This window comes from Boleophthalmus pectinirostris, unplaced genomic scaffold, assembly GCF_026225935.1.
Source record: "Boleophthalmus pectinirostris isolate CB_2022bp ecotype Guang Dong unplaced genomic scaffold, ASM2622593v1 HiC_scaffold_15, whole genome shotgun sequence".
Lineage (NCBI taxonomy): Eukaryota > Metazoa > Chordata > Actinopteri > Gobiiformes > Gobiidae > Boleophthalmus > Boleophthalmus pectinirostris.
The window spans coordinates 498,178-513,177 of NW_026571070.1; the positions used below are offsets into that span (position 1 = coordinate 498,178).

General features: G+C 52.9%; 1 protein-coding gene across 1 annotated transcript in view; it reads right to left on the bottom strand.

Moving 5' to 3' along the window:
- Positions 1-480: 480 nt before the first annotated feature.
- LOC110167658 (sodium channel protein type 4 subunit alpha-like) overlaps positions 481-15,000 on the bottom strand; it is an 84,123-nt gene continuing 69,603 nt past the window's right edge. Inside the window, exons 16-21 of the mRNA XM_055151200.1 lie at positions 10,813-10,933; positions 9,636-9,856; positions 8,887-8,907; positions 5,775-5,948; positions 2,992-3,153; positions 481-708 (exon numbers count right to left, since the gene is read on the bottom strand). Of these exons, the coding sequence (XP_055007175.1) occupies positions 481-708; positions 2,992-3,153; positions 5,775-5,948; positions 8,887-8,907; positions 9,636-9,856; positions 10,813-10,933 (927 nt within the window). The remainder of the gene's footprint in view (positions 709-2,991; positions 3,154-5,774; positions 5,949-8,886; positions 8,908-9,635; positions 9,857-10,812; positions 10,934-15,000) is intronic.

Consider the following 15,000-nt stretch of genomic DNA (forward strand, 5'->3'; position numbering starts at 1 on the left):
AGGAGGAAGAGAGAGGAGGAGGAAGAGGAGGAGAGGAAGAAGGAGGAGGAAGAAGAGGAGGAAGAGGAGGAGGAGGAAGAGGAGGAGGAAGAGGGAGGAGGAAGAGGAGGAGGAAGAGGAGAGGAGAGAAGAGGAGGAAGAGGAAGAGGAGAGAGACTAAACCAGCCATGAAGAAAGAGAGAAAGAGGAGGAGGAGACCTGTGGGTGGAGAAGAATAAAGAACTAAACTCTGAAAAGACCCGAGACCAGCAGGAGACCAGACTGAACCAGGACTAAACCAGGACTAAACCAGGACTGAACCAGGACTAAACCAGGACTAAACCAGGACTGAACCAGGACTAAACCAGGACTAACCAGAACCAGGACTAAACCAGGACTGAACCAGGACTAAACCAGGACTAAACCAGGACTAAACCAGGACTGAACCAGGACTAAACCAGGACTGAACCAGGACTAAACCAGGTCTAGACCAGGCCTATCTCAGACCTGGACCGGACCCGGAGCAGGACTCACCACGAGGTTCCCGATGACCATGACGAGCATGAAGACGAGGATGCAGAGCGGTTGCCCGGCGACCTCCATACAGTCCCACATGGTCTCGATCCACTCGCCGCAGAGAACCCGGAACACGATGAGGAACGAGTGGAAGAAGTCCTTCATGTGCCAACGAGGGAGAGAGCAGTCCCTCGAGATCTTACACACACAGTCCTGCGGGGACCATACACACACACAGAGTTATACACACACAGTCCCTCGAGATCTTACACACACAGTCCTGCGGGGACCATACACACACAGGGTCATACACACACAGAGTCATACACACAGTCCCTCGAGATCTTACACACACAGTCCTGCGGGGACCATACACACACAGGGTCATACACACACAGAGTTATACACACACACGAGATCTTACACACACAGTCCTCTGGGGACCATGTACACACGGGGACAGGTCCACAGGGTATACACACACAGAGTTATACACACACAGTCCCTCGAGATCTTACACACACAGTCCTGCAGGGGCCATACACACCAGGGTCATACACACACATACACACACAGTCCCTCGAGATCTTACACACACAGTCCTGCGGGGACCATACACACACAGGGTCATACACACACAGAGTCATACACACACAGTCCTGCGGGGACCATACACACACAGGGTCATACACACACAGGTCATACACACACAGTCCCTCGAGATCTTACACACACAGTCCTGCGGGGACCATACACACACAGGGTCATACACACACAGAGTTATACACACACAGTCCCTCGAGATCTTACACACACAGTCCTGCGGGGACCATACACACACAGACACACACAGGGTCATACACACACAGTCCCTCGAGATCTTACACACACAGTCCTGCGGGGACCATACACACACAGAGGGTCATACACACACAGTCCTCGAGATCTTACACACACAGTCCTGCAGGACAAGGGTCATAACACACAGGGGTCATACACACACATACACACAGTCCCTCGAGATCTTACACACACAGTCCTGCGGGACCATACACACACAGGGTCATACACACACAGAGTTATACACACACAGTCCCTCGAGATCTTACACACACAGTCCTGCGGGGACCATACACACACAGGGTCATACACACACAGTCCCTCGAGATCTTACACACACAGTCCTGCGGGGACCATACACACACAGGGTCATACACACACAGTCCCTCGAGATCTTACACACACAGTCCTGCGGGGTAGGGGAGTCCCTCGAGATCTTACACACAGGGGACCATACACACACAGGGTCATACACACACAGTCCCTCGAGATCTTACACACACAGTCCTGCAGGGACCATACACACACAGGGTCATACACACACAGAGTCATACACACACAGTCCCCGAGTCATACACACACAGTCCTGCGGGGACCATACACACACAGGGTCATACACACACAGAGTCATACACACAGTCCCTCGAGATCTTACACACACGTCCTGCAGGACCATACACACAGGGTCATACACACACAGTCCCTCGAGATCTTACACACACAGTCCTGCAGGGACCATACACACACAGAGACTCATACACACACAGTCCCTCGAGATCTTACACACACAGTCCTGCGGGGACCATACACACACAGGGTCATACACACACAGTCCCTCGAGATCTTACACACACAGTCCTGCGGGGACCATACACACACAGGGTCATACACACACAGTCCCTCGAGATCTTACACACACAGTCCTGCGGGGACCATACACACACAGGGTCATACACACACAGTCCCTCGAGATCTACACACACAGTGCGGGGACCATACCACACAGGTACAGGGTCATACACACACAGTCCCTCGAGATCTTACACACACAGTCCTGCGGGCCAACACACACACAGTCCCTCGAGATCTTACACACACAGTCCTGGGGACCATACACACACAGGGTCATACACACACAGTCCCTCGAGATCTTACACACACAGTCCTGCAGGGACCATACACACACAGGGTCATACACACACAGTCCCTCGAGATCTTACACACACAGTCCTGCAGGGGCCATACACACACAGGTCATACACACACAGGGACCATACACACAGTCACACACACACGAGTCTACACACAGTGCGGGGCCATACACACACAGGGTCATACACACACAGTCCCTCGAGATCTTACACACACAGTCCTGCAGGCATACACACACAGGGTCATACACACACAGGTCATACACACACACAGTCCTCGAGATCTTACACACACAGTCCTGCAGGGGGTACACACACAGGGTCATACACACACAGTCGCGGGGTCAGGGCAGGGGCGGGTCACAGTCAGGGTCAGGGCAGGGTCAGGGCGGGGTCACAGGGGCGGGTCAGGGCAGGGGGGTCAGGGCAGGGTCAGGGCGGGGCGGGGTCAGGGTCAGGGCGGGTCAGGCGGGGGCGGGTCACAGTGGGGTCCGTTCACACGTACCTGGTAGTTTTTGCCGAACAGCTGCATCCCGACCACGGCGAAGATGAAGACGATGATGGCGAGGACGAGGGTGAGGTTCCCCAACGCGCCCATCGAGTTCCCGATGATCTTGATCAGGGTGTTGAGCGTCGGCCACGAGCGAGCGAGCTTGAACACACGCAGCTGAAACACACGACACACAACTAATTCACACACGGGGACCAGGCACACACTCAGGACCACTCACACTCGGGACCACTCACACTCGGGACCACTCACACTCGGGACCACTCACACTCAGGACCACTCACACTCGGGACCATCACACTCGGGACCACTCACACTCAGGACCACTCACACTCGGGACCATTCACACTCGGGACCACTCACACTCACTCACACTCGGGACCACTCACACTCAGGACCATTCACACTCAGGACCATTCACACTGGGGACCACTCACACTCGGGACCACTCACACTCGGGACCATTCACACTCAGGACCATTCACACTCAGGACCATTCACACTGGGGACCACTCACACTGGGACCACTCACACTCAGGACCACTCACACTCAGGACCACTCACACTCAGGACCATTCACACTGGGGACCACTCACACTCAGGACCACTCACACTCAGGACCACTCACACTCAGGACCATTCACACTCAGGACCATTCACACTGGGGACCACTCACACTCAGGACCACTCACACTCAGGACCACTCACACTCAGGACCATTCACACTCGGACTTTAGAACCGGGACGATTTCTGTGGGTTCTGTGTTCCTCACTCACACCTGCAGAACTGAACCGAGCACCAAACCATCGTCACACAGAGCTGTTTGTTTACATGTCACACAGCAGAGATAAAACTCACCAGGACCAACTCTCCACTCAACTGGTCTGGTCCTGGTCTGGTCCTGGTCTGGTCCTGGTCTGGTCCTGGTCTGTCCTGGTCCTGGTCCTGGTCCTGGTCCTGGTCTGGTCCTGGTCCTGGTCAGTCCTGGTCTGGTCTGGTCCTGGTCTGGTCTGGTCTGGTCCTGTCCTGGTCTGGTCCTGGTCTGGTCTGGTCCTGGTCTGGTCTGGTCTGGTCTGGTCCTGGTCCTGGGTCCTGGTCTGGTCCTGGTCTGGTCCTGGTCTGGTCCTGGTCTGGTCTGGTCCTGGTCTGGTCCTGGTCTGGTCTGGTCCTGGTCTGGTCCTGGTCTGGTCTGGTCTGGTCCTGGTCTGGTCCTGGTCTGGTCTGGTCTGGTCCTGTCTGTCCTGGTCTGGTCTGGTCTGGTCTGGTCTGGTCCTGGTCCTGGTCTGGTCTGGTCCTGGTCCTGGTCTGGTCCTGGTCTGGTCTGTCCTGGTCTGGTCCTGGTCCTGGTCCTGCTGTCTGGTCCTGGTCTGGTCTGGTCTGGTCCTGGTCCTGGTCTGGTCTGGTCTGTCCTGGTCTGGTCCTGGTCCTGGTCCTGGTACTGGTCTGGTCCTGGTCTGGTCTGGTCCTGGTCTGTCTGTCTGGTCTGGTCTGGTCTGGTCTGGTCCTGGTCTGGTCCTGGTCTGGTCTGGTCCTGGTCTGGTCTGGTCTGGTCTGGTCTGGTCCTGGTCTGGTCCTGGTCTAGTCCTGGTTTAGTCTCAGGTGTTTCTCTAGTTTGATTCTTAGTTCGTCTTCAGGCAGTAAAACAGTTCTTGTGTCACAGACTCCAGTTTGTTCTTTTCAAACCAAACCTGGTCCCACTGACGTTTGTCCAAGTCTCCTGAGCTCAGAACCTCTGGACGAGGCTCAGAGACACGACAGACGTCTCGAGTCAAGCGTCGGCGCCGCCCAGTCCCTGTCCTGCTGAGTGGAGGACGTCCAGCGCTCCAGGTCAGGACCATCTGCTGTTGCTGTGGAAGAATCCTAAAGCTCTGGTCCGGGTCTGGTTCTGGTCTTGGACTCACCAGTCTGAGGTTCTTTCATAGCGACAGCAGATGTTGCACCAAATGTTCCACTGGATCCAGAAGCTCTTAGTTGTGTTGGGTTTGGTTGGTTTTAGTTTTAGTTGGTGTAAAATCTTCAGTCTCACTTGGATCTGCACTAAATCAAACAGACTGAGACTCAAAAAAGAGTTGGTCTCAGTTGTTTGACTTTGCACCAAACACCAAACTCAGGTCCAAACAGAGACTGCAGGTCCACACCAGCTGTTCCAGATGCATCATGGGAGGAGAAGCTCAGACTCACGAGTAGAGACCAACACCCCCGGTCTCCAAGTTCCACCTGACCCAGTCCTGACCCAGTCCTGACCCAGTCCTGACCCAGTCCTGACCCAGACCTGACCCAGACCTGACCTAGACCTGACCCAGACCTGACCCAGACCTGACCCAGTCCTGACCCAGACCTGACCTCCTGACCCAGACCTGACCCAGACCTGACCCAGTCCTGACCCACCTGACCCAGACCTGACCCAGACCTGACCCAGACCTGACCCAGACCTGACCCAGTCCTGACCCAGACCTGACCCAGTCCTGACCCAGACCTGACCCACCTGACCTAGACCTGACCCAGACCTGACCCAGTCCTGACCCAGACCTGACCCAGACCTGACCCAGACCTGACCCAGACCTGACCCAGTCCTGACCCAGTGGCCGGGGTCTGTAGGACTGAGTTCACTCAGGGTCAGTGACTGGTCAGACAGACAGAGTCTCAGCCTCACTTCAGAAACGTCTGTCGTGCGTCTCGGCCTCAGTGTCTCTGAGCCTCGTGCAGAGGAACCTGCTGAGCTCAGGAGACCGTCCGGTCCGGTCCGGTCCGGTCTCGGTCTCGGTCTTGGACTCACCAGTCTGAAGGAGCGCAGCACACTGAGTCCCTCGACGTCGGAGAGTCCGAGCTCCATGAGGCTGAGGCAGACGATGATGCTGTCGAAGATGTTCCAGCCCGTCTGGAAATAAAAGTACGGATCCAACGCGATGATCTTCAGAACCATCTCCGCCGTGAAGATCCCCGAGAAAACCTGAGGGAACATCACACAGGACACAGTTACACCCACAGGACACGAGCTCGTCTGGGCTCAGGGTCAGAGAGTCAAACTCAGAGAGTCAAACTCAGAGAGTCAAACTTCAGAGAGTCAAACTCAGAGAGTAAAATTCTCATCAAAGATCCAAGACGCCGAGGCAGAAGCATCGATCCAGAGTTGATCTGATCTAACGTAGTAACAAACAGGAAATGGTGCAGTGCAGTGATGTGATTGGTCAGAATTTGCCTCATCAAAACCTCAAGCCCCGCCCACAGATGAGAACCATTAGGAAACAGCCTCCGCCAGTCGATGATTCTCAGATCTTTGCTGAGAATTTTACTCTCTGAATTTGAGGCTTGAAAATATTTGTGTTGAATATTTTAAAGGTGATTTTTTTTTTAATTAAAAATTTTAAACCTATTGAAAAAGTCACTTAAAATTTCAGCAGATAAAATTAAGAATAAAAATAATTCAAACATGTTTTTTCAGAGTTAAAAAATTCAGAGGAACAAATGATCTTCCATTTACAGCTCACAGAGTCAGGTTTGTTTCTGTGTGTGTGTGTACAGTGTGTGTGTGTGTACAGTGTGTGTGTACAGTGTGTGTGTCGGGGGTGTGTGTACAGTGTGTGTGTACAGTGTGTGTGTCGGGGGGTGTGTGTGTACAGTGTGTGTGTCGGGGTGTGTGTGTGTGTGTGTGTGTACAGTGTGTGTGTCGGGGTGTGTGTGTGTACAGTGTGTGTGTGTGACTGTGTGTTTTAGGGAACAGCTGCTCGTGCCCCTGAGTCAGCAACAACAAAACTCCTCAGCAACAACAGTTATTACATCCAGAACTAAACCAGGACTAAACCAGGACTAAAGCAGGACTAAAGCAGGACTAAACTAGGACTAAACCAGGACTAAAAGGACTAAAACTAAAGCAGGACTAAGCACTGACTAAACCAGGACTAAAGCAGGACTAAACTAGCACTAAACCAGGACTAAAGCAGGACTAAAGCAGGACTAAACTAGGACTAAACCAGGACTAAAGCAGGACTAAACTGGACTCTAGATTCTCTCCGTAGTGTCATTTGTTTCCTTGTTTCCGTGTGTGTCTGTGGTGTTCTTCTGGACTCCGTCAGAGTTTCAGGGTCACGTGGGGTCAGTCGTGGGTTTGAGTCCAGTGCCCACGTGCCCTTCAGCAAGGTCAGAGGGAGCAGTGCACTGTGGGAGTTTATCTGGAGGACGCAGCGTCGACTCAAAGACGCTTCAAGAAAATAAAGATCAGAACAAAGACTCACTGCTGCAGGGACTAGACCAGGACTAAACCAGGACTAAACCAGGACTAGACCAGGACTAAACCAGGACTAAACCAGGACTAGACCAGGACTAAACCAGGACTAAACCAGGACTAAACCAGGACTAGACCAGGACTAAACCAGGACTAGACCAGGACTAAACCAGGACTAGACCAGGACTAACCAGGACTAGACCAGGACTAAACCAGGACTAAACCAGGACTAAACCAGGACCAGGACTAAACCAGGACTAGACCAGGACTAAACCAGGACTAGACCAGGACTAAACCAGGACTAAACCAGGACTAAACCAGGACTAAACCAGGACTAAACCAGGACTAAACCAGGACTAGACCAGGACTAAACCAGGACTAACCCAGGACTAAACCAGGACTGGACCAGGACTGGACCAGGACTAAACCAGGACTATGGAGGACTGTAATGAGTGTTGCACCGATCCAGTTTTCAGTTCCGATACACTTTTCGATACTACAGCCTTCAGTTTCTGTCGATCTTGATATCGGCCGATACCAGCGACTCAAAACTGAGTTCACTTTGTTTAAACTAAAATAAAATCAAACTGGACCGATCCGGACCGATCCGGACCGATCCGGACGTGACAGAGTCGTGGAGAGTCTCGGTGTCAGATTTGTGTGAATTAAAGTTCAAATATTAAATTAAACGTTCAGACTCGTTCTGTTTTATTCCATCGTGTTTGTGTCAAACCCGGAGATCGACTGAACCGATATTTAGAAAAATCATTTACAATTCAGCAAATCTTTCAGTATCAGAGCCGAGATCCGATACCAGGATCAAACCAGTGCATCTCTGCAAAGAACTGGATCAGGACTAAACCAGGACTAGACCAGGACTAAACCAGGACTGGACCAGGACTAAACCAGGACTGGACCATATTAATTCCTCTTTCTCTCTCTCTCTTCTTTTTCACTCTCACCTCCACCTCAGTCTTTCTCTCTTCTTCATTCCTCCTTCTCTTCTATCTCTCTTTTCTTTTCTCTCTCTCCCTCTTTTCTTCACTTCTCTCTTTAATTCACTCTCCATCAATCCCTTCTTCCCCCCCCCTCTCTCTCTCTCTCTTCCCTCTCTCCTGATGCAGGGTGACACCTGTCGTGACACCTGTCGTCTCCAGGTGAGGTGTTAGCCTTTAGCCGTTAGCCATTAGCGTGTGCATTAGCATAGATCGGCCAATCGGCTTCGAGAGTTGCCTCCAGGAAGTCCAAAAAAGGAAACGGCGTGAATAATGCCCCGCCCCCAGACACAAAACAAATAACAACAGAGAAAGAGAAAGACCTGAGACAGACCTGGTCTAGTCCTGGTTGAGTTCTGATAGAGTCCTGGTTTAGTCCTTTTATATTCCTAGGTTAGACCGGGTTTAGTCCTATTTAAGTCCTTGCTGAGTCCTGATTAAGTCCTGTTTAAGTCCCAGTGTAGTCCTGGTTCAGTCCTGGTTTAGTCCTGATTCAGTCCTGGTTCGGTCCTGGTTTGGTCCTGGTTCAGTCCTGGTTTAGTCCTGGTTGAGTCCTGGTTTGGATCTGGTTTGGTCCTGGTTTGGTCCTGGTTTTGGTCCTGGTTTAGTCCTTGGTTTAGTCCTGGTTCAGTCCTGGTTCAGTCCTGGTTCAGTCCTGGTTCAGTTCTCACCAGGTTCCCGATGGTGAGCATGTTGTTGAAGTCGTCGGTCCTGGTTTAGTCCTGGTTCAGTCCTGGTGTAGTCCTGGTTCAGTCCTGGTTCAGTCCTGGTTCAGTCCAGGTTCAGTCCTGGTTCAGTCCTGGTTTAGTCCTGGTTCAGTCCTGGTTTAGTCCTGGTTCAGTCCTGGTGTAGTCCTGGTTCAGTCCTGGTTCAGTCCTGGTTCAGTCCAGGTTCAGTCCTGGTTCAGTCCAGGTTCAGTCCTGGTTCAGTCCTGGTTCAGTCAGTCCTGGTTCAGTTCAGTCCTGGTTCAGTCCTGGTTCAGTCCTGGTTCAGTCCTGGTTCAGTCCTGGTTCAGTCCTGGTTCAGTCCTGGTTCAGTCCTGGTGTAGTCCTGGTCCAGTCCTGGTTCAGTCCTGGTTCAGTTCAGTCCTGGTTTCAGTCCTGGTTCAGTCCTGGTTCAGTTCAGTCCTGTCCAGTTTCAGTCCTGGTTCAGTCCTGGTTCAGTCCTGGTTCAGTCCAGTTCAGTCCTGGTGTAGTCCTGGTCAGTCCTGGTTCAGTCCTGGTTCAGTCCTGGTTCAGTCCTGGTTCAGTCCTGGTTCAGTCCTGGTTCAGTCCTGGTCAGTCCTGGTCAGTCCTGGTTCAGTCCTGGTTCAGTCCTGGTTCAGTCCTGGTTCAGTCCTTCAGTCCTGGTTCAGTCCTGGTTTAGTCCTGGTTCAGTCCTGTTCAGTCCTGGTTCAGTTCTGTTCCAGGTCCGTGAGCATGTTGTTGAAGTCGTCGGTCATGGGGTAGTGCTCCATGGCCATGAAGAGCGTGTTGAGGACGATGCAGACGGTGATGGCGAGGTCCAGAAACGGGTCCATCACCATGACCTTCACCGCCGCCTTGAGCCGCAGCCAGGAGGGGGAGCACTCCCACACCAGGAACCGCTGCGCCAGCACGTACCAGCAGGGGGGGCAGCGGCGGCCGTGGGTCTCCTCCAGCTCTGAGCAAACGAAGAACAGAACAAGAACAGGAGAACAGGAGAATGAGTTTAGAACCGTTCCGTCAGATTTACTCCAACCTTGGCCGTATAACCCCTCCCTGCGCTCCGATTGGCCGTATAACTCCTCCCTGCCCTCTGATTGGCCATATAACTCCTCCCTGCCCTCTGATTGGCCGTATAGCCCCTCCCTGCCCTCTGATTGGCCGTATAACTCCTCCCTGCGCTCTGATTGGCCTTATAACTCCTCCCTGCCCTCTGATTGGCTGTATAACTCCTCCCTGCTCTCTGATTGGCCGTATAACTCCTCCCTGCGCTCTGATTGGCCGTATAACTCCTCCCTGCCCTCTGATTGGCCGTATAACTCCTCCCTGCGCTCTGATTGGCCGTATAACTCCTCCCTGCGCTCTGATTGGCCGTATAGCCCCTCCCTGCCCTCTGATTGGCCGTATAACTCCTCCCTGCGCTCTGATTGGCCGTATAACTCCTCCCTGCGCTCTGATTGGCCGTATACTCCTCCCTGCCTCTGATTGGCGTTTAACTCTCCCCTCTGATTGGCCGTATAACTCCTCCCTGCTCCCTGACTCCTCCTGCCTCTGATTGGCCGTATAACTCCTCCCTGCGCTCTGATTTGTATAACTCCTCCCCCTTGGCTCCCTGCGCTCTGATTGGCTGTATAACTCCTCCCTGCCTCTGATTGTATAACTCCTCCCTGCGCTCTGATTGGCTGTATAACTCCTCCCTGCCCTGCTCCCCCTGCCCTGATTGGCCATATACCTCCTCCCTGCGCTCTGATTGGCCATATAACTCCTCCCTGCCCTCTGATTGGCCTTATAACTCCTCCCTGCGCTCTGATTGGCTGTATAACCCCTCCCTGCACCCTGATTGGCTGTATAACTCCTCCCTGCTCTCTGATTGGCCGTATAACTCCTCCCTGCGCTCTGATTGGCTGTTCGTACCCTCCATGGCGTCCGTCAGACAGCTGGCCGCGCTCAGGGTCCGCCCCCGTCTCTCTGAGCTGTGATTGGACGAGGGCCGAGGCAGCAGCATCGTGCTGAGCTCTGTGGACGACGTGGGGACCTGAAAAACATGACGTATGTTACCGAAAACACCACGTATGTCACTGAAAACATGTGGTACGAGAACCATGTGGACACAGCCGTGTGAGAACCATGTGGACACAACCTTGTGGGGATCATTATTGGTCCATAAACTCTGGTGCTGGTCCAGGATCAGGATTTCCAGGATGTTCTACATCTACACGGTTCCTCAAGACCAGAACCCTCCACCTGTGACCTCCACCTCTGACCTCCACCTCTGACCTCCACCTCTGACCTCCACCTCTGTCACCTCTGACCCCCTCCACTCTGACCTCCTCCACCTCTGACCTCCTCCACCTCTGACCTCCACCACCTCTGACCTCCTGACCTCCACTCCACCACCTCTGACCTCCTCCACTCTGACTCCTCCACCTCTGACCCCACCTCTGACCTCCACCTCTGACCTCCTCCACCTCTGACCTCCTCCTCTCTGACCCTCCACCTCTGACCTGACCTCCACTGACCTCCCCTCTGACCTCCTCCACCTCTGACCTCTGATCCACCTCTGACCTCCACCTCTGACCTCCTCCACCTCTGACCTCTCCTCCACCTCTGACTCTGACCTCCACCTCTGACCTCCACCTCTGACCTCCACCTCTGACCTCCACCTCTGACCTCCACCTCTCCACCTCTGACCTCTCACCTCTGACCTCCACCTCTGACCTCCACCTCTGACCTCCTCCACCTCTGACCTCCACCACCTCTGACCTCCTCCACCTCTGACCTCCGCCTCTGACTCCACTCCTCCACCTCTGACCCTCCACCTCTGACCCTCCTCCACCTCTGACCTCCACCACCTCTGACCCTCCTCCACCTCTGACCTCCACCTCTGACCCCCTCCACCTCTGACCTCCACCTCTGACCTCTGACCTCTGACCTCCTCCACCTCTGACCTCCTCCACCTCTGACCTCCACCTCTGACCTCCACCTCTGACCTCCTCCACCTCTGACCTCCACCACCTCTGACCTCCTCCACCTCTGACCCTCCACCTCTGACCTCCACCTCTGACCTCTGACCCCCTCCACCTCTGACCTCTGACCTCCACCTCTGACCTCCACCACCTCTGACCTCCACCTCTGACCTCTGACCTCTCACCCTCCACCACCTCTGACCTCCTCCACTCTGACCTCCTCCACCTCTGACCCTCCACCTCTGACCCTGACCTCCACCTCTGACTCCACCTCTTGACCTCCACCTCTGACCTCCACCTCTGACCTCTCACCACCTCTGACCTCCACCTCTGCCACCTCTGACCTCCACACTCTGACCTCTCACCACCTCTGACCTCCACCTCTGACCTCTCCACCTCTGACCTCCACCACCTCTGACCTCCTCCACCTCTGACCTCCACCTCTGACCTCCACCTCTGACCTCCACCCTGACCTCCACCTGACCTCCACCTCTGACCTCCTCCACCTCTGACCTCCATCACCTCTGACCTCCTCCACCTCTGACCTCCTCCACCTCTGACCTCCACCACCTCTGACCTCCACCACCTCTGACCTCCACCACCTCTGACCTCCACCACCTCTGACCTCCACCACCTCTGACCTCCACCTCTGACCTCCTCCACCTCTGACCTCCACCTCTGACCTCTGACCTCCACCACCTCTGACCTCCACCACCTCACCTCCACCTCTGACCTCCACCTCTGACCTCCTCCACCTCTGACCCTGACCTCCCCACCTCTGACCCTCCACCTCTGACCCTCCACCTCTGACCTCCACCACCTCTGACCTCCACCTCTGACCTCCACCACCTCTGACCTCCACCTCCACCTCCTCTGACCTCCGCCTCTCACCCCCTCCACCTCTGACCTCCTCCACCTCTGACCTCCACCACCTCTGACCTCCTCCACCTCTGACCTCCGCCACCTCTGACCTCCTCCACCTCTGCCACCTCTGACCTCCACCTCTGACACCTCTGACCTCCACCTCTGACCTCCTCCACCTCTGACCTCCACCTCTGACCTCCACCACTCTGACCTCCAACCTCTGACCTCCACCACCTCTGACCTCCTCCACCCTGACCTCTCCACCTCTGACCTCTCCACCTCTGACCCTCCTCCACCTCTGACCTCCCCACTCTGACCTCCTCCACCTCTGACCTCTCCACCTCTGACCTCCTCCACCTCTGACCTCCTCCACCTCTGACCTCCTCCACCTCTGACCTCCACCTCTGACCCTGACCTGAAGTCTTCTCTCTCTCTCTTTCTCTCTTTTTCTTTCTTCCTTCGTTTGTTGTTTTCTGTTGTTTTCCTCGTGGTCGTTACAGAAGCTCCGCCCCCAGACACTTTGTGAGAAAAACTCATGAAACTAAAACTGCACCAGACCAAAGACCAAAGACCAAAGACCAAGACCAGACCAGAGACCAGAGACCAGACCAGAGACCAGACCAGAGACCAGACCAGAGACCAGACCAGAGACCAGACCAAAGACCAGACCAAAGACCAAAGACCAGAGACCAGAGACCAGAGACCAGAGACCAGACCAGAGACCAGACCAGAGACCAGACCAGACCAGAGACCAGACCAGACCAAAGACCAAAGACCAAAGACCAGAGAGACCAGAGACCAGACCAGACCAGAGACCAGAGACCAGAGACCAGAGACCAGACCAGAGACCAGAGACCAGAGACCAGACCAGAGACCAGAGACCAGACCAGAGACCAGACCAGAGACCAGACCAGAGACCAGAGACCAGAGACCAGAGACCAGACCAGACCAGACCAGCAAAGACCAGACCAAGACCAAGACCAGACCAGAGACCAGAGAGACCAGAGACCAGACCAGACCAGAGAGACCAGAGACCAGAGACCAGACCAGAGACCAGAGACCAGACCAGAGACCAGACCAGACCAGACCAGACCAGAGACCAGAGACCAGACCAGAGACCAGAGACCAGACCGACCTAAACCCAGATATATATGTATGTGTGTGTGTGTGTGATGGGGGGGGTTTGATCTGAGCAGTGAGACAGATATAGGTGGTGGGGGGGATTGTCAGGGTGTGTGTATAGTGCGTGTGTGTGTGTGTGTGTATAGTGTGTGTGTGTGTGTGTGTGTGTATAGTGTGTGGTGTGTGTGTGTGTATAGTGTGTGTATAGTGTGTGTGTGTGTGTGTATAGTGTGTGTGTGTGTGTGTGTGTGTATAGTGTGTGTATAGTGTGTGTATAGTGTGTGTGTGTGTGTGTGTGTGTGTGTATAGTGTGGTGTGTGTGTGTGTGTGTGTGTGTGTGTGTATAGTGTGTGTGTGTGTGTGTATAGTTTGTGTGTGTGTGTGTATGTGTGTGTGTGTGTGTGTGTGTGTGTGTGTGTGTGTGTGTGTGTGTGTGTGTGTGTGTGTGTAGTGTGTGTGTGTGTGTGTGTGTGTGTGTGTGTGTGTGTGTGTAGGGGGGTTGTACATACATTGTACTTATATGTGTGTTACAGCTGTGTCCATGTGAATATAAATCTATAAATATATTTGGAGTTTGTTCTGTTGTTGGAGCCTCCACCGTCTCTATGTTTAAACACATACATACATACATACATACATATATATATACATACATATATATATATATATATATATATATATATATACTTACATATATATACAGTACATGTTTCTACATAGTTATGATTTTACATACAGTATATTTCATGTTTGTTCATTTTCTGACTGTGGTTCTACACTTATTCTGATTCTCTCGTGTCGTCCAGTTTTTCTTTTCTATTTAAAAAGTTGGTAACACTTTATAATAACAACACCTTTTTTAACTTAAGCATGAATAAAGACTTAATTAATAATAAACAAGGACTTAATTAATAATGATTCACACTTAGTAAATGTTTAATAAATATAATTCATCTTCACTTTAGAAAAGCTCTCAAAAAGACTTAACTAACAGAACAGCTGCCTGAATGATCATTGTGTTATTAGTAAATCATTCTCTCATAGTTTATTAATGATTAATAAATGCTCAAATGGTTAGATCATGAGTAATTAAGTATGAAATAATGATGAGTAACTATTTACAGCACAAATTAAGTGCAAGTGCTAATTA